Below are 19,219 nucleotides of genomic sequence, written 5' to 3'. Positions count from 1 at the left end.
ATTAATCATTTTTACAGCTTAAAGTTTAACACTTTGTACTTGGTACAACATAATAAATTGAACATTGTGATTGTAGTACAGTAAAATAAGGGAAATCAACGTTGTTTTTTATTGGTTTGTTTTGTGTTTGTTTTTGTTAAGTGGTTGATGTGTTTGTACAGTAAGTGGTTGATTTCTTTTCTTTTTTCTTATTCTAATCATACAGGGTAGTTCAACTTACATTCTCACAAAATTAAAAAGATATACATGTATTGTACATTGAGGTTATGTAGCACTCTTCATGTTTGTCTTTATCTTTAGATCAAGTAAAGGTTGTATTAAGACTTGTTACTAGAATTCACAGGGCTTCATACTTTTTTTGTAAGGGGGTTCAGATTTTGTTCTTCTCTTAAATTCTGTTCTCTACAAGTATATGCCTGAGCTGTACATGTACGTACATTTTTTTTAATGTTTGGAGGGACGGCCTTAGATTTTGAGCATCCATGTGTTCCAGATGCCTGTTGGTGTCAAGCCCTGCAATACAATGATTATTATTCTAGTCTTTACCTCATATCATAAAACATTGTATAGCAAAATGCATGTTTGAAGATAGATACCTGTATAAACGCAAAACTTGGTCAAGATTCAGGGTCCAATTCTAGTCTGAAAATCATAAAACTCGCATGGCTTTATACTAGTGAGCACACACTGTCACGAATGGCCAGCTGTCATGTCAATTGATCTCTTGAAAACTGTTTTTCTTTTCTTTTCTTTATACAAGGCCAACTAGTTTGTACACCTGTTTTTGCTTAATAATTATTCTTTAAATATGTTTCTTTATGCATATATTATATACATGTATTTCTTCTGATCTGAAAAGGATATTAAATTATGGCTATCAAAGTATCATTAAATCATGAAATTATTATTTCTTGATTTTTTTTTAAATTATAATTTAGTCTTTAAAATTATTTGACAGTGATTAAATACAAGTGTCATCACTGCCAAATTACTTTAACAATGGTCTTTTCAAACCGAGCCTTAAATGTTATAATAAACCAACATAATTTCCACTTTACTATTGGTGGTTCTGCGGTGCAACAATCATTATTCTCCTCATTCAGAAGTTTCATTTTTATAATTCACTTACAGTTACATAATCAATGTAATTTGGTTACTCAAAATTTGTTGAATGTTTATCATTCTTACCATTTTTCAAATTACTATTTTCCTTTTATTCAGCTGTATTGTCCTTAACACAATTTAACATTAATTGTAGGTTACAAGATCATGAGAGAAATAGAGGGGCCAACATAATATAATAACACACACGCTGCTTCAACAAAATCTTTCATTTTACGACACAAGCAAAAGGAAATTGGATTAACTTACTGAGTTTGGATTTTAATTTACTGATAATCCGTTGGACAGTCAGTAAATCCTCATTCTTCACAGCCTGAACAAGTTCACTGTCCTTCCCCATGTTGGTGGAGTATCGACAGATAACAGGCCGATGATGATGGTGGTGATGTGATGGAAATTTGCCACAAAGTCCGTCTACAGCTACAGCTACATGTATTCCCAATTAGTAGTACTTTAGTCCAACTTTAAATCCAACTTCCAAGGACAAATTAGGGCCAGGGCAGGGTCCAAGCCAACACAGAACTGTTGTTAGCTCTCTCTCTTTTCTGAACAGTACAGTCGTCACTAACTTATCATATAACCAAATAAGTTCATCATGATGAATAATGTCATTGTCGATAATGAACTACAACTCTTGCAAGGAATCACAGAAAGTTTTAGAAAGCAGTTAACCTCCACTGTTATTATCCATGCCTTCTGACAGTAATTCCATCTCTCGATAGGTTTGTAATTTAAATCATTGTGAGCCAAAATTCACGTCTCTAATTTCGTACACTCCAAATATTATCTAGCTAAGCTAGTTGTACTCAACTTCGTGAACAGCAAGAAAGATGACAGCATTGCTGATCGGGGAGGCGGCCGCTCTGTAGGCGGGCATGGAACGAGAATAGAAACCACAACAATCGCGGGTTCATTCCATTCAGCGGCACTTCCAGTGTTGCATACGCGGTCGAGTGTTCATTGAATGGGCCTAATCCCGCGCCGTTCCCCTTGCCTTGGACTACGTAACACACCCTTCTCCGCGAAATCTTCTCCGCAGCAGTTGCAAAACCGATCCCAAGAAGAAATCATGAATTACTCCTTAAATATATCCAACGGATTGCTCCGAATTAAGATGAGCAGAGTAATAAAGGAAGTTGTCAGTTAATCCACAATCATTAAACGGATGAAACGAAGCGAAAGAAATTACGGCATAGCCAAGTGATGAGAGTCTGAAATTCGAGTGCACCTGCCAACCCATTTTCATCCATCAACGCACCCGTGGGTTCTAGACGATTCGTTTGCTTCCAATTTTGGCACCAAGCTAAACTTCGGCCACAATATATTCCTTGCCTCGGCCCCGTATATCGCTGAACTCAAGATTGTGTTGTCGTTGTTTTATTTAAACTGGTGCACATAATGTTAGAATACAAATTTCGTACCTATCTTTTATTAAATGATTGTGACAATATGATTTATTCTTGATTGATAAAGTTTAGATTTTCGCAGAACTTTATTGATCAATCTGAGAGTCAAATTGATCTAGAGAAAATATACATTTGAAATGATATTTATCACCTTTTTCACAAATTATAAAAAGAGGTAATAGAATTTTTTCAGTAATTAATGGGCGACAGTTTATATAACTCAAGGTTTTGTTGTCATTTATTTTGCATGGTCCTGTCATGGCTAAGTTTTCAGTTTTGGCATTCAGTAACATTTTTATGATTGATTTTATTCGACAAGGCTCCAACATACAACGATATAAAATGACAAATCAACATTAGGTCAGCTTAAAAAAGGATAACCCAGGAAAGCTCGAGAGCTTATTTCCAGTGGGGTCCCCGAAATACATGTACATCTACAAAATTAGTAAGTTAAAAACTTAAACTCGTATTAAAAATAATAATAATAATAATATTTAATTTTTATATAGCGCTTAATACAAATGTCTCTAAGCGCTTTACAAATATACTATTACCCCGGTCAATGGATTCAGTGCTTTCCCGCACACACTGTGTGCACAACCTCCACTCCCTGGGGAGCATTCCAGCCGGGCGTTACGTGACGCTCACAAGCTGTTTGACTAACAGTGACGGTCGCATCCTACCGGGTACCCATTTAACACCTGGGTGGAGAGTAGCAAGTGCAGGTTAATATCTTGCCAATGGATATTAGTGCCGTGTCGGGATTCGAACCCTCGACCTTCGCATCTCAAGTCAAGCGCCTTAAACCACTCGACCACGACACTCCCAGACAGATTTACAGACAGATAAAATTAGAAGAAAAAAACTTAATATCAGTAATAATGAATAATAAGAACTAGATCTATTTATATAGCACAGGTATAAACACACACAAAATATATACGCTATACTGCGCTATGATGAAAACAAAACTCCAAACAGTGCTACTTTACTCATGTTATTTCCAGTTGGGTCCCCGGCATACTTCATACATGAACAAAACTATTAATTTAAAACTTGAAATCGTATCATTTACAGAGATAAGAAAGAAAAAAAATATTAAAGATAATAATGAATAATAATAACTAGAGCTATTTATATAGCACAGCTATATACACAAGTAGGCCTATATAAATATACGCTACTGCGTTGTGATGAAAACAAAACTCTCAACACTGCTACTTTACAGACAAACAATGAAAGAAAACTACCGGTATTCGAAAGCTGCTGAAAACCGTAGTGCGTCTTCAAACAAAACTGCGATTAAAACAGATGAGGCTATTCTTGGGTCTATCTACTATCTAGTGATAGGTTAGGGCCAATTTCCAAAGTTTGGGTGGTGCAATGGAAAGCGCAATCTCCAAGAATAACTTTTGTTTTTGTGTGAGGTTGCTTTATATACTGACACTGATTGAAAATCCAATCCACTCAACATAATTCCCTTTATTTTAAGAAAAACAATATAGGGCCTATTATTACATAACGATTGATTTACTGTGAGTCTAAATAACTTATAAAACGAAATGGAAACTTTACAGTTCCTAAACAAACCAAAAAATATATTATGAATATATATCAAGCAGCATTCGTTATAATGATTTCCCAATATCAAAATTCACATTACACACTTTATTTTTAACGATTGGGTCAGCATAATGGGATAATTAAGCCGATGGAAATGTTATAATCTTTATTCAAATTATCTCCCTCAGCGGGCCCTGAAATTTTGGGAAGGGTGTGGGTGTATCCACCCTTCTCCGCTCATCATTCCAGAGTCTGCATGTTATTGAGTTATTGACGCGTGATTAACATCAAGGGTTGAAAAGCACGTTAGTTTTTTTTTTTTTTAGGAAAGTCACACTTTGCACAAAAACGTTCACAACAACTCATGTCCTACCCGACCCCCTTCCATGTTGTGGCAAACGCCCCCCCCCCCCCGAAAAAGAAATGAGCTGAAAAAACGTGGGAACAAAATAAAACGGTAGAAGCATAATGACTGTGCATATTTTTACATGTAAAATGTGTTGATTGCTGGATCATCATTTAATATTGATACGGCTCTTTCGGTCTAGAGTCTGATATTGTCACATGAAAACAAATAATAAAGTAGTCAAACAAATTTCTTCAATTTGGCCTGGTTGATTTCATAAATGTCATCGAATTATCGTTAAGAAAGCAAGACAATGATGAATGTGTAGTGAAGAAAATTACTTGAGGTATATATATATAAATACATATAATATGTGACGAGATATATCGATTATCGACGTTATATCCTCCTCCCCAATTTATAACAAAAAGCTGGTTATAGGCCTATATACGCCAAATATCAATAATATTTGGGCTGCGAACTATAAACCAATTTGATTTTTTTTCTTTCCTATCTTATATTTTGCTGGAAAAAACGCCAAAATAATGCTGTTACTATAAATTATCATAAGTTTTGCTCGCTCACTCGTAACTTCAAGAAAAGGGAGTGTTGATATTTGGTCATGCAGGAGATGTCATCTCACATGACGATATTGGGCTTGTTATGCCTGATTACCCAGTCTTCCCCACCCTCTTCTCAGCCTTTTTCTTTTTTCGTCTTCTCCTTCTCTCTCTTCGTCTTGTTCTTGTTCTTGGTCTGGTTCTTCATCTTGTTCTTCTTTTTCTTGCTCTTTTTTTTTCTTGATATACTTCTTTTACTTGTTCTTCTTTTTCTTGTTCTTCTTTTCCTTTTTTTCTAATTCATCTTCTTTTAATTGTCTCCTTTTTTTTCTCCTTCTTTTTTCCCTTTTAATTCACCTTATTAGTCTCCTTTTTTTTCTTCTTCTTCGATTATTTTTTTTAAATTCCAATTTTTTCCCTCCAACTCATGAGGTGGATGAGCTCTCTTCTTCTAGTAAGAAAATGGAATTTGACACGTTTCGGATATTTCTCAATAACAGATGTTACTGATCGATGAGAGTGCGTTTTGCTTTTACGACGGATAGGTTGGATGGGTGTATCCTCATTATGGTGGCATGAACAATCATATATATATTTATATCATATTATATCATTAAAAAATGAGCGCTTGCTGCGTTCTGCATTAATGATCTGTTGACAACTTTAGAAGAAAGAAAGAAAGAAAGAGAGAGAGGGAGAGAGAGAGAAAGAGAGAGAGAGAGAGAGAGAGAGAGAGAGAGAGAGAGAGATAGAGAGAGAGAGAGAGAGAGATGGGGGTAACAAAGAAGAAGAAAAGACTCGACCCCTCCTGCTTACATCATCCCTTTTCCTCAAGATATATCACCAGCGCTTCCTGAGTGACTGCATTTACGTTTCCTTGCGAATGCCCCCACCCTTCCACGGAGAAAAAAAAGCCACAGAAAGTAAGGTTACAGAAAAGGGAAGCAAAAATAATGTGAAAAGAAGAAGATCAAACAACCCCTCCCACCCATGCAAATAAATGGCCAACTTTTTAAATAGTTTCTCTTCTTCATCTACGCCATTGTTATACTCTGGTTAAAGTGAGAAAACAATGGCTCTCAAGTTATTGTAGATACGTCCCCCATATGGAAAAGCTATTTCGTTATGGTTACGTTTGATGCTCAGTCGAAATTAGAAATTTATTGTTCTATTACGATCATAGAGATGTATACTTAATCTCTATGATTACGATAGTTCAAGTCTTTGCTGTTTTTAAAAGTGCACCGTATCACGTCAAAAGATGGCGCTATTGCCTGAGCATGCCGTGGCAAACTTTGTTCTCCCGAAAAAAAACATGTTTAGACAAATGGAAGCTGTATGTTACATATCCTTCTTTTACTTTCACATGTATTTGTATTCACCAAAACTTCCTCCATGCCCTGTTGAAGCCTTTTCTACCTATTCCTTTTGAAATTAATCATCAAGCTTCATATCATTATATTGACTCGTTTAAAAACTTTAAATTTTAAAGACTTTTGGAAGAGCATTTGGAATCTCTTTCATAATAGTAATTTTTTTTATTATGTTTTTAAGAAAATGTCAGTGTCATCATGGACCCAATTTTGATTACAGATTAGAAATATTGGAAGTCGATAATCCTTCCACTCCTTCTCTACCTTTCTCTCCCCCTCCTTATCTTCATCTCTGTCTCTGTCTGTCTGTCTCTCTCTCTCTCTCTCTCTCTCTCTCTCTCTCTCTCTCTCTCTCTCTCTCTATCTGTATCTCTCTCCGATCTCCTCGACTTTGTACCTCTGACATTTTTTCACATCCTCTCTCCTCTCTTTGTCTCTTTACCAACTCCGTCTTTCTTGGTTTCTTCATCTTTTCCTCTCATCGTATACAAATACACTATCTCTCTGTCCTCTTCTCTCTGTATAACGCCCACATTTTCATTGTAAATCCATTTGTGTCTATGTATTAATGGGGCACTGGCATCAAGGAGCGGGCGGGAGGGGCCGAGGGTGCACCGATATTAATTGGGTAAGAAATGCTATTAATTAACAGGACCACTGTGTAAGGGATGCTCCTTTTCTTTTCTCCCTCTCGTTTATTTCTCTCTCCCTCATTTGTCAGGTTATCGGGAGGATTGTATATTCTCAGTAGATACCTATTTGTTTTTCAAACTTTTCTCCACTCTTTTTTTCTTCCCCAAGTAATTTCTTTCCAACTCCAATATCATATCCTCATGTTGACCTCATACCTTGTCAGTTCACCCCTCCCTCTCTCTCTCTCTCTCTCTCTCTCTCATTCTCTCCCCCACACTCGTCTTTATATTTATCTTTACTAACCCTCACTCTCTTCTTCTCTTAGTAATCTTAATTTTGAAACACCCCCTTTTCTCAATGACACCACACAAAACAATATTCTACCATGATTTAACAAATTAATCATTTTAATAATACAAGTTATATTACATACAATGCGTATGATTATAAATATCAGTTGAGCGTTTATCAAAGATTGTGCTTGCACGAATTAATTAGTACTTATTTCTCATGTCAACTGGAGTACAGATCATATCCAAGATTAGTAAAAATGAAAATGATAATACAAATCAGTATCATGATAAGGCCTACAAAAAAAGAAAGAAAAAAAAGACGTTGCATTGCCCTTTGTGACCGACCCAAAAACTTGAAATCTACGGTTGGATTTTTTTTTTTTTAAAGGTTTAAAAAAAAGGAAGTGTTTAATGAATAACAAAATATGTATTAAAGCATTCAAAACTGAGAAATATCAGCCCAAAGAGGGACGGAGAAAAAAAAAAGAGAAAAAAAAAAAAGATTTCTGAGCGACCAACCCATGTTTTGGCACCAAAAGGGCAATACAACATCTTTCTTTTTAGGCCTAATGGGATGAGTCACCCTGAGAATGTTTCCTCTGTTTATTTTATTTCTTCAACATGAGGAAGATGACTCATTTAGAATCACTTTAACAATATACTTCAATTTGTTGAATGAGCTCGACTTCTGACAATACTGATTCAAAATATACCAGACATACATTCAAGAATGAAGTATAGTAAAGTGGTTTACGCAATATATAATATAATATAATAGCTACATATATAAGGCAAAAGTGATTTATATGTTTATACTTTCGTAACAAGATGAATCTAGAGTAAGCAAAACAAAATAGAGAATTTCCATGCATAAGACATTGCAGTAACCAATATTGTTAAAGTCAAGGGTGGTTGGAAGATGTTTAAAATAAACAAAAACTTCCTCTTATTCATAATGAGAATTTACTTTGTCCTGAAAGAGAATTGAGGATGCATGTAAACAATAGTAAAATACCCAAAGCTACAACCAAAATAGTTGAATTATACCTAAAAGCTGCAAGTGTTATGTTTAAATTCTTGTAAAGAAATACTGCAAAGTTTTATTATACACAAAATTGTCACTGTTCAATATGATCAATAGGAAATTACATCTGAATTTGTGGTATGTTTGTTTGATATTTGCAAGCTGACCTTGCATCATAACTCCATAATAGTACCTTTAAACTGGTATGGTTACAACTTACCACACTGTCCACACAAGATTGTCAATTTTATAATAAAATATCTTGAATATATTCATCAAAAGAAAATGAAAAAAATATGACCTAAAAGAATCTTATTTACAGTAACATCCAAGCATAACAAACTAACAAACATTTCTCTCGATATATTTTGAGACATGATCATGCTGGCTACCTTCCTATTAAAATAACCATAATTCAAAACAAAAAGAGGATAACAAATATCAAGATACTTTTTTATGTTAAACAATGAAGGCATAATGGAATGCAAAGTTTACAAAAGAAATACGGCAATAGCATGATAGACAACTTGAAATAGAAGTTTAGCATGCAAAATATGAAATGGGTATGATTCACATTTCATTAACATTGAAAAATTCAAATTCGCTTATTTCAATGAAGAATATATATTTATTTAAGATTACATAACAATATAAATCCTGGGTACTTTTATCTTCCTCCATACGCATTTTCAACTTCTTCTCTCTCTCTCTCTCTCTCTCTGTCACTCTCTCTCTCTGTCTCTGTCTCTCTCTCTCTCTCTTTCTCTCATACACATCTATAACACCTTATAACATGAAATAACTTTCAATCACATCATCACATGTTCCCTAGATGAATGGAAGTTGTAATGCAATAGGCAGTCACATACAGGCCTGTACATCAAATGTTAACCATGGCTTGGCTGTTGATCAAAGGTTATTGACAACGAGAATGAAGTCACAAAAGAAATCTATAACATGCTACATCTGTTAAGAGGCAGAAGGGTGTTGTTACCCTAGTCACTTTTCAAATGCAAAAAAAAATATTAAATTTTCTCTGTATTTGTATGGTATTTCCTATAAAATATATTATTTTTTGTACTTTTACTTCCTTTTGGAAAAAAACAACACACTATAGTTTTAGACTAAGGATTTGGAACAAAACAGTAGATGAAAAACATATCTAGATGAACAAAAGTAGTAAAATATAATATGACTGTTTTTCACTATTTTAGGACTACTTTTGAGACTATTTTATTTTGACTAGGCCTAGGGTAACTCTGTGTTCACTGATACATCCTTCTAAAGCTAAAAAATCATGTATAATCAGTCATCATATATCTCTGGTCTGGAGGCATTAGGGTTTTAACTCTAAAAGATACAAGTTAATGCCCTTCTGGCTCTCCAGATAATATGTAACCCTCACCTGTCCATAAAAGGCAATTGAACAAAACTATAACACCATTAATAAAAGTGCAGACATCTCAGAGCCAGTAATATAATATAAAATTTGTTACATAATATGTGATACCAGTTCTTTTTGTTGCTCTTAGTATTTCCACCTGCATGTACAATCAAACCTGCTTTAGCGACCACCTCTCTACAAAGACCACAAATTTTTGTTTCCCTTGAATATGGTTTCTCATTGAAACATGTACTAAAGGAACCTGTCTACAAAGACCATCTGTCTACAAAGACCACAATTTTTTTGTTTCCCTTGAATATGGTTTCTCATTGAAGCACGTACTAAAGGAACCTGTACATAAAGACCACCTCTCTGTGAAGACTACTTTTATTGTCTCCCTTGGGTTGTCTTTACATAGACAGGCATCATTATAATAGGTGTGACAATTTTTATACGAAAAGAGACAAACTTGTATACGAGTGAGATCAATTGATGAAGAATTCAAATACAGAACAGTAGCTTATGGCAGGTAATTCTATCACTCTTAATAAAGTTGCATGACTTGCATCTTAAGCATCTATGAAACCCTCTCAAATGACTATTTTGGATGTTTTCATACACTCGGCCATGCCAAATTACCATGGTTAAATATGTATCATAGCATTTTCCAGATTCTACGCCTGTGAATTTCAATACAAAATGATGTTTTTAGTCTTCTCATGATTTAAGGATGGTACTTTCGAAGAATTTTTTTCCACAAAAAGTAAAGCCTGCTCTATATTTATTGCACAGTCACTTTCTAAGTTCCTAACCCACAAAATTAGGAACCAAACTAATATATCAATTTTATTTCTGAATACCTGTGCCTAAATAAGCAAATGTATAATGGCAAAGGTAGTTGTCTGTTAATTATATATGCATGATTTATTGAATAAAGAACAGATGTTTAAGTTGTGTGTTTATTATAAGTTTTGGTAAATAATTGTTTAGTCAGAATATGGTGCGCTTAGAGACACCAGTATTAAGCGCCTTATAAATATTGTGTATTATTATTATTATTAATTTCACATACCGGTACTTGTATATTTTGTTGTGTGTGGTATTGTGATTTATATCATGTTTATTTTATCACTGTTAAAATAGGTAGTGATAAGCAGTATGGCTCCAAATGAAATGATAAGGGATAGTACTACTCATGTATTATGTACATTTCAGTCAAAAAGGTAAATTACATGTACATTGTTGCTTGAATACAACCTATGGATAAGAGCGCAGGGATTATGGAATGAATTAGACACTGTTCACGGTTTGATTCATTGGTAGTGTCACACAGGAAAGGAATTAAGAAGGGGATTTTATCTTGAAGGCTGTTGAAACTATCCTATGGCAATGCTCAAAAGCATTAAAAGGACAAAGGTGGTGCATACTTAACAACTAGAATTACATGTATGACTGACCAATTCAATTTATTAATATCACTACAGGTATTCTTTTGTTAAACTTTGCTTTATAAGAGATGATTCACTGCTTCCGAACATAACCACATTTTCTCCTTCATTTATAACAAACACTGGACAAGCTACATGTAAATGTAGGCTACATCATACTAAAGCTTATTTTTACTGAGGGGTAAAAAGCAGGAAATTGAGATTCAGCAAAAAAATGTATTAGGACCAAAACTTTGTAAAATATAATTTGGATCAGACACTTAAAAAAAAAAAAACCTTAACATTAATTCTGCATCTATGCAAGATTATTTTCCACATATTTTGCACTATCCTACTGTGAATTCCTTCTATATTTTGATTGAATTGCAAAAAAGTATAAGTAAAAGAGTGTGATAATGTACTTGTTGGTTTGATCTTTATCGAGTTCAGCAATATCAAAGTTATTTATTCTCTTATCTATTGTAGAGCAAAGGCAAATATACCTCTTCAAGGTTAAGGCCGTCATTTTAATTTGCGAGTAAACATTGCATCATCAGCATTTTCAGACGCCCATGTATTGTTGCGTCACTGACTGTGCTGCGCACTCACATCATATCGATACATGTGCGTTGCATGCTGCATAAAATAACTGTTACTCGCAATATTTACTTGCAATTCAAAATGGCGTTACTCGCAATTCAAAATGGCGCCCATGTCGGCGCATGCGCACTCTTGTAACTGTCAAAGAGTGTATATATAAATGTTTAAACAAAAATCGTAAAGCAATTTAAAAGGTTATTCTCATTTAAACTAGAAATTGAAACTGAAATATGCACCAGTGATAACATAAGTGATATTTATATCTTAAATTAGTACCAGTAGATATCATCAAAGCTTACAATAATACATTTAGCGTTTGAAAAATAACTAGGAGCTTTTTCATACATAATCACTGCGAAGTGCAAAGGTTGAAGTGCAATAACAAATTATGAAATTAAGATAATCTCAGCACCTTATAATTAAAATTCACAGTAAATTCGATTCATGGATTTAAAAAAAGGTTATCAAAAAAGCTCAAAGTGGGGTATTTTTGCAAGGTCAAGTTCATTCATCATAAAGTAAGCTTGCTATTTGGTGGGTTATCCTGTAGGATCCTCAAAAAATGTAAAATAACTTGAATGAGTAGTGATTATAGAGCGTGAAAGGAGTAAAATATTGATTCAAGTCACTGAAGTTCTCTTGAGATGACTAAATGCTTTTCGTGGTAATTAATTAATTTTGCATTTAATGAAAAATTCATTTCATGAATATATAAACCTGAGTATAGGGCCCCTCCCCCATCGAGGAGGAAACCTTGATTGTAGATCATTTGATAAAATTTTAGATTAAAAAAAGAAGAAAATCATGTATGACATATAGACTTCGATCAAAGACGCTTTATTAGGTTATCATAAAGCTGCGCTGAGATTTAGAGTTTGAAGATCACATCTATTGAGGAAAACCCAGAGGTTTCCTCCGGAGTACCTGATTGACAGGTGGGCGTGGCCGCATCATCCAAAGGTGGCACCGCAATTGGGGCATCGTCTCTGTCTCATCGCCAGGCAACAGAGGATGCCAAGAGGAAAGAAGACAATGGCACAGCAGAGGCCGAGGAGTGTGAAGTCGTCCTCCAGGGTTCCAACGCGACAGGCGGGGCAGCCCCCTACCACCACCACCTGCGTTGTGTACGTCGTCTGCCGAGCTACCATAGGTTGTTGCTGGGGCGGGTAGTACTGGGTGCCACTGGGTGGTGGAGGAACCCCTTGAGGCTGGAAGCCAGGCTGCTGGGGGTAGCCGGGTGCGGGCTGCTGTCCTGGGTAGCTGGCTATGTTTATGCAAAGAGAAAAAAAATGAGCATAATTTATCAAGAAATGGCATTGATGGTTTTCCCCTTTAATACAGAGAAGAAAAAAGTGAACACGTTTGACTCCATTTGTGACCATGCACCATCCACCCGCATATAGGTCTCATAGAATGATTTTAGGTTAGAGCTCAATAAAGGTGTATTTGGTCAGCATGGTCAAATTTCATTTCATGTCCTGAAAATAAATTAAATTTGGAAGTTTAAATTGAACCAAACAGTCTAAATATTGTACTTTTTGCAGACTTGGTATCAAATGATGGACAATCTTCAAGGGGGGGGGGGGGGCATGTACATGTATGTTGTAAGGCTTTTATAAAACAGGTCAAACAAGATCATCTGTGGTTTTGACTGACAAATGAATTACCACATGCAGCAGTGGGTTTCTCGTGATCAGGGATCATCTAACAGGATCTTCTAATTATGTGGGTGTATTGATCTGGGAAAGTGCTTAACATTTAAATGACAATCACATGACAGTTTGTCAGAACCTGATTCATCCAGGTCATCAAACTAACAGGTACTACATGTAGATCAATGATATTTATTATCATAATTTTGATTAATGAAATCCTTTTCAGTGATTGATCAACAAAGCATCATTTGACCAAACATAACATTGCTATGATGTTATCGATAAGAAAAATGTGCTATACCATGACGTCAGCCATGGTATAGTGGCACTATACCATGGATGACGATGATGATCGATCAAGATCAATGTGATATTGTTGTCAGCTAGGTCGCGGTATACGTACGGTCGTCTGCGCTGCTCTCAATGCTCTCTACACTTCTTCAGTGACAGTATAATATCATTATTATTATTTGTATGAAGGTTGGTTTGAAAAATATAAAAACAAATATATCATGCACTATTTCAAGCCACTAGTGAAATTATGGATTCCTCGGCAACAGAAATAGCACCTTTTTTTTTTGGGGGGGGGGGGCTATGCCCCTTGAAAAATAGTGCTAGTCCCGCCAACTTGGTCCATTATTTCAGCTAGAGCCTCTCAGTGCATGGTATATTTGTTTATTATCATTTCTTTATTGCAACAAAAATTTGAAATTGGATTTCAAATAAAAGTAAAAATACATAGTCATACAGATAGATAACAATGGTAGAAATATGTACACAAAGTCAAAGAAACTGTGTAGTCTAATACTTACCTGTCCGAATATTACGTGAATTTGCTTATGAGTTATCTTTTCCATTATGTTATATTCTTAATTTTGCATTTAAGCAAGGGGTGTTTCCACAAGTATGGAAGTATGCTGAGATAGTACCAGTACCCAAATCATATCCACCAACTCTACTTGAATTACGGCCCATAGCCCTAACTTCTTACTTTGCTAAAATAGCTGAAACTTTCATTACTAAGTGGTTGTGTGAGGATATTGGTGATATTATTGATAAAAACCAGTATGGAAATCGTCGTGGTCTTTCTACTTGCCATTATTTAATTGCAATGTTACATAATTTATACAAAAATGCAGATAAACAAAAAACAATTTCAACAATAGTTTTAACCGATTTTTCTAAAGCGTTTGACCGGATTGATCATAATATTTTAATTTGTAAACTTGTTAAATTGTATGTACGACCATGTGTCATTTCATTAATAGTAGATTTTTTAGAATGCCGCCAACAAGTAGTAAGGTATAAAGGTCGTATTTCAAATGTAAAAAATAACAATGTAGGAGTCCCTCAAGGTACAAAATTGGGGCCTATATTATTTTTAATTATGGTTAACGATGCGTGTCATGATTGTTTACTCCCTTTTTATAAGTATGTGGATGATTTAACTATAGTAGAAAGCCGGACTTGGACACAAATATCAAAATTGCAATCGGAATTATTGTTATTAGAAAATTGGTCTTTACTCAATAATATGAAACTTAACCCAACTAAATGCATTGCTATGACAGTCTCTTTTATGAAAAATCAAACTCACCAACTGTTGTATATTGATGAGACACTTTTAAATGAAGAAAATGTAATCAAAGTTCTTGGAGTTTATATTCAATGTGATTTAAAATGGAATACTCAAGTAAAGGAAATGTTAAAGAAGTGCAATAGAAAGTTATATATGTTACGTACCTTGAAACGTTTTAATTTACCTATTATTGATCTCGTTATTGTTTATACCGGATACATAAGACCAATTTTAGAGTATTGTGCACCACTTTTTTATTCCAACCTAACACGTATACAAACAGATAATATTGAACGAATACAAAAACGGGCATGTAGAATTATTTTGGGACTTAATTATGAAACATATAATCATGCTCTAGAACTGTGCAATTTGTTAACGTTGGAAGAACGTAGGAATAAACTTTGTTTTGATTTCGCCATTAAATTAGAAAAGCATGATTTGTGTTCGTTATGGCTACCAAGTCAAAGAATTGTTAAATTTAATTTACGAAATGTACAGAAATATTCTCAATTTATTTGTAAAACTAGTCGCTTTAATAACAGCTATATTCCCTATTTTGTTCGTATCTTAAACGATTATTATTCAAAAAAGTAAGCTTCATATATTTTTGTATATGTTTATGTTTAATGATGTTGCCTATTACGTGTATAAATGTGTCCAGTATTTTTATCCTTTTATATGTCATTAATTTTATTTTATGTCAACATGTATAATGCTCAGTGTATTTTAAATATCATGATGTTTTTAACTTGTACAAATGATCTGCAATTCAGCTTCGGCTGCCAGAACATCATACGAATAAACCCTTATTGAATTGAATTGAAATGAATAACAATGTCCTATGATCATATTATTACACATTAACAAATAAATTAATGTAAGTTCATATTCTAAATCTTTACCACCATACATCAAAGGTGAGTAACGTGTCATGGTACTACTACCACAAGAAAGATTAGTCATTGTCACATATTACAAGAGATGTTGCATTCATGGATGAAAAAAATGGATTTATGATGTCATACATTTATGTTGTATGGGACAAATTAACACATTCATTCACCCTTTAATGGAAATTTTTAAGATAAATGAACCTCAAAACATGATATACCTACAGTATCATAAAAATATGCTGTGTACACTGTATTATCAAGCAATCATACTTTCATGCACATTCAGATGTGAACAAATATCTTTACTTTTTTCCTGGTTATCCCCATTTCCTAGAAACACAATGCTGCTATCTGTATTCACCCCCCAAAACTTGAAAAGTACAATCCTTCAATCGAAATCATTATCATAGACCTATTCTTCCGTGTTCCTGTTTTATGTAGTTCCATAATAACTTCTTTTTATAGAACCACAATAAATTTTTCAATTTTTTCATCTTCAAAAACTAGGATTTGAGAAACCAATGTCTGTATGAGCAAGGGGGACTAAAAGAAATAATTACACTAAGGACAACTTGATCAATACAATGTTCGAAAATTAATATGAATGTTAGAATATTAGTTACATTTGCCTGTGTAAACAAACCAGTAATTAAATTTGAGAGAGAAATAAAAAGGCAACCAATTAGTATTACCGGTACACCTACATTTTTAATATGACTTAATATCATCAAAGGCAAGAATGTCTGCATTCTGCAGCACCCTACATGTAAATGTAGTAGTTGGGTATAGTATGACAAGAAAGATTTAGAGACTTACGATGTTGAGTGATTGATCCATACGACGGAGGACCTTCTTCCTTCAGTTGAGTGTATGGAGGGGGTTTACTCGTTGTTCCTGCGTACAGCGGTGGTGCTGAACCTGATGCCATCTTTGGTTTTATGGAGAAGGTCTAAACTAGGATCAAAAAGAAGAAAATTAAGTATGTTTTTAAGTACTAAAGTTAGGCCTATGGATTGGCGCTGAATGGCTATTTCTTGTGATAGATGATTGTAAACCTGATTGTTAAACGACAGATAAGCTTTTTTTCTAAAATATTGAAAGCCCCCCCCCCCCCAAAAAAAAGGTGTGATATAGGTCTATGTTTAAAATAATTGTTGGGAGTCATGTATCACCTAATGCACAATATAAGTACGCGTACACAAACGCGTGCCCACCCACACCGCAGGTTTCATAATGACATAGATCTAGATCTAAATGCGAAACATGATTTACACAATTTCAATTAAGCCTAGCTACATTTCATTTAATTGCAACTTCAACATTTTACACTTTTCGCTTTTCAAAGATTTTACTAAATGCTGGGCAGCTGGTGGTCATTAAGATTGGTAGTAGTACTCTGGATAAATGGCTGTAGAGTGTCATCAATGCCAATGCCAGTACGTGCCGTGATGCAAACAGTCGCGAGACAGTCAGCGTACGGTACATACCGGCATAATAAACAGGTACAAATATACCGGTATTACAGGTACAAATATTACGTAGACTACACGATTAACAAGTGCATTCCCATAACATAAGATCCCTCTTCCAGACGAAAATTTGAATTTGACAGACTAGCAAAGCCGGCAGTAAACCTGTAAACTATAGAACATAACTTGTACTTACAGAAGATCCCAAATGGTAAATCAATTAGCCAAGAAATGGAGAAGAAATTATTACATAACACTTTTCAAATAGAGAATTCAGCTTGTGTCACGAGATGTTTATCCATCACTCTTTGACATAATGACGTCATGATTGAGTATGGAACGCGAAGAGGATAGGGAATTCCCCAACCACAAGGAGCGCATACAGCTCGAATAAAACCGGCATTTCTTTAAAACTTCGAGACATGTGACGAAACACTTCTCCTTATGATATACGTCGGTTCTAAGAAAATTTTGAAATTTATATGCCGTATTGGGTAACGTAGCTACAGCATTGAAGACAAAAAAGAGATTTAAAGTTGTTCTTTGCCATTTTTTTCCTAGTACGTCCGATTGGCACAAATACAGGCATTGATCAGCGAGTCTATAACCAGGCTGGCTGTCATAATTACATGTAGGTAGTTTTTGATTCCCCCTTTACCAAAATGGGGAATGTGCTAAGAAATCGAAACATGACCACTAATATCCGGTACTGTAGTGTTATGTATGGTCCGTCCTTCTGTACGGCTGCGAAAGTGGACAATTTTGGACATTCAATAAATCATTTAACAGCAAAATTCAAGCAGTAGAAATGTGGTTCTTAATAGAAGAATGCTTAGGAAACCAATTGGACTGACAGTCAGACACTAACAGGATATCAAACGAAGAAGTGCTAAATAAGGCATGTGTCGATAGATCCCTTCTTAACATCATACAGAAAAGACAACTACAGTTTGTTGGGTATATCATGAGAAGAGAAGGCACAGAAAACAGAATACTAACTGCATGGAAACAGAAGCAAGATTACATTACAAAGAACCAAAGATAAAAATGGATGGAAAGACTTATATCGCCAATGTCTGAAACAGACCATGCACATTATAGCAGGCAAGCAAGCATTCTCATTTTCTCCTTTAGTGAATGTAAATATGTGATAGCATTTTCAATCCATTTTTTAAAACAGAAAATTATATCAGGGAGCAGCATACAGTTTTTACACTAAAACGAGATAGGGTAGTACAGGAGTAATATGACGAAACGTTTCAAATCTTTAATGCAAAAATCTTGAAAGTTTATTAAACGTGGAAAGATGTCTTTCCATTTTTGGAGGAAAAGGCATAATACAGCAGCTAATTTTTCCAATGAAAAGATATATAGTCGGCATTTAGACTGAAAGCGCAAATCTCTTTGTACTTAAAGCGGCCGCAGACGCAGTTCAATCGTTATTTTCACCTCTTTCGAATTTTATATTTCTCTATTTCTCTCCATGTTCCTCCTTTTTCCACGCCTTGGTAACAATTAAGTGGCCCATGCACTGGATTGAGATTTTCCTTAGGAGACAGTCCAGACACCCCGATTTTCACCCGTTTATAAAAAAAATTAATAATTGGCAATTTTTTTGAAAAGTATTTATCAAAAATTAATTTCTTGCATATGTTGTTCAGTTTCTTTTACTTTAGAAATTCAAACGCACAGTAATATCTTCCGACAGTGCATGTGCAAAATTAAGGTGAGTAAGATTATTCCCAGTTTAGACTCTGGATTTTTCGAAGATGAGAAGATGGTTCTATGGCGCCGGTAAGGGGGGGGGGGGGTCCGATCAAAAAGTGTATGTGTGTGTGTGTGGGGGGGGGGGTGCGAAACGCATTTTTCGCCGCCCCCGAAAAAAATCA

The 19,219-nt window shown here is 34.8% G+C and overlaps 2 protein-coding genes across 4 annotated transcripts in view; both read right to left on the bottom strand.

Annotated features, from left to right (window-relative positions):
* The window catches only part of LOC590908 (TRIO and F-actin-binding protein), a 106,082-nt gene extending 103,690 nt beyond the window's left edge, over positions 1 to 2,392 (bottom strand). Inside the window, exon 1 of the mRNA XM_030984215.1 lies at positions 1,372 to 2,392. Coding sequence (XP_030840075.1) covers positions 1,372 to 1,462 — 91 coding nt within the window. The 5' untranslated portion in view covers positions 1,463 to 2,392. The remainder of the gene's footprint in view (positions 1 to 1,371) is intronic.
* Positions 2,393 to 12,407: 10,015 nt separating this feature from the next.
* On the bottom strand, positions 12,408 to 17,657 carry LOC579227 (brain protein I3). 3 transcript variants are annotated; one of them, XM_011683499.2, is made up of 3 exons: positions 17,527 to 17,657; positions 16,678 to 16,810; positions 12,408 to 12,995 (listed from the first exon to the last, which is right to left on the bottom strand). In XM_011683499.2, the coding sequence occupies exons 2-3, from the start codon at positions 16,787 to 16,789 to the stop codon at positions 12,682 to 12,684; spliced, it is 426 nt and encodes a 141-aa protein (XP_011681801.2). In that variant the 5' UTR covers positions 16,790 to 16,810; positions 17,527 to 17,657; the 3' UTR covers positions 12,408 to 12,681. The 3 variants fall into 3 exon arrangements, with proteins under 3 accessions (XP_011681801.2, XP_784448.2, XP_030840074.1); XM_779355.5 differs by having other exon boundaries at positions 16,678 to 16,815; positions 17,527 to 17,656; XM_030984214.1 differs by lacking the exon at positions 17,527 to 17,657 and adding an exon at positions 17,214 to 17,388 and having other exon boundaries at positions 16,678 to 16,815.
* Positions 17,658 to 19,219: the final 1,562 nt, after the last annotated feature.

Source organism: Strongylocentrotus purpuratus, unplaced genomic scaffold (assembly GCF_000002235.5).
Source record: "Strongylocentrotus purpuratus isolate Spur 01 unplaced genomic scaffold, Spur_5.0 spur5_scaffold_14, whole genome shotgun sequence".
NCBI classification, from domain to species: Eukaryota; Metazoa; Echinodermata; class Echinoidea; order Camarodonta; family Strongylocentrotidae; genus Strongylocentrotus; species Strongylocentrotus purpuratus.
This window is presented reverse-complemented; position numbering and strand designations above follow the sequence as displayed.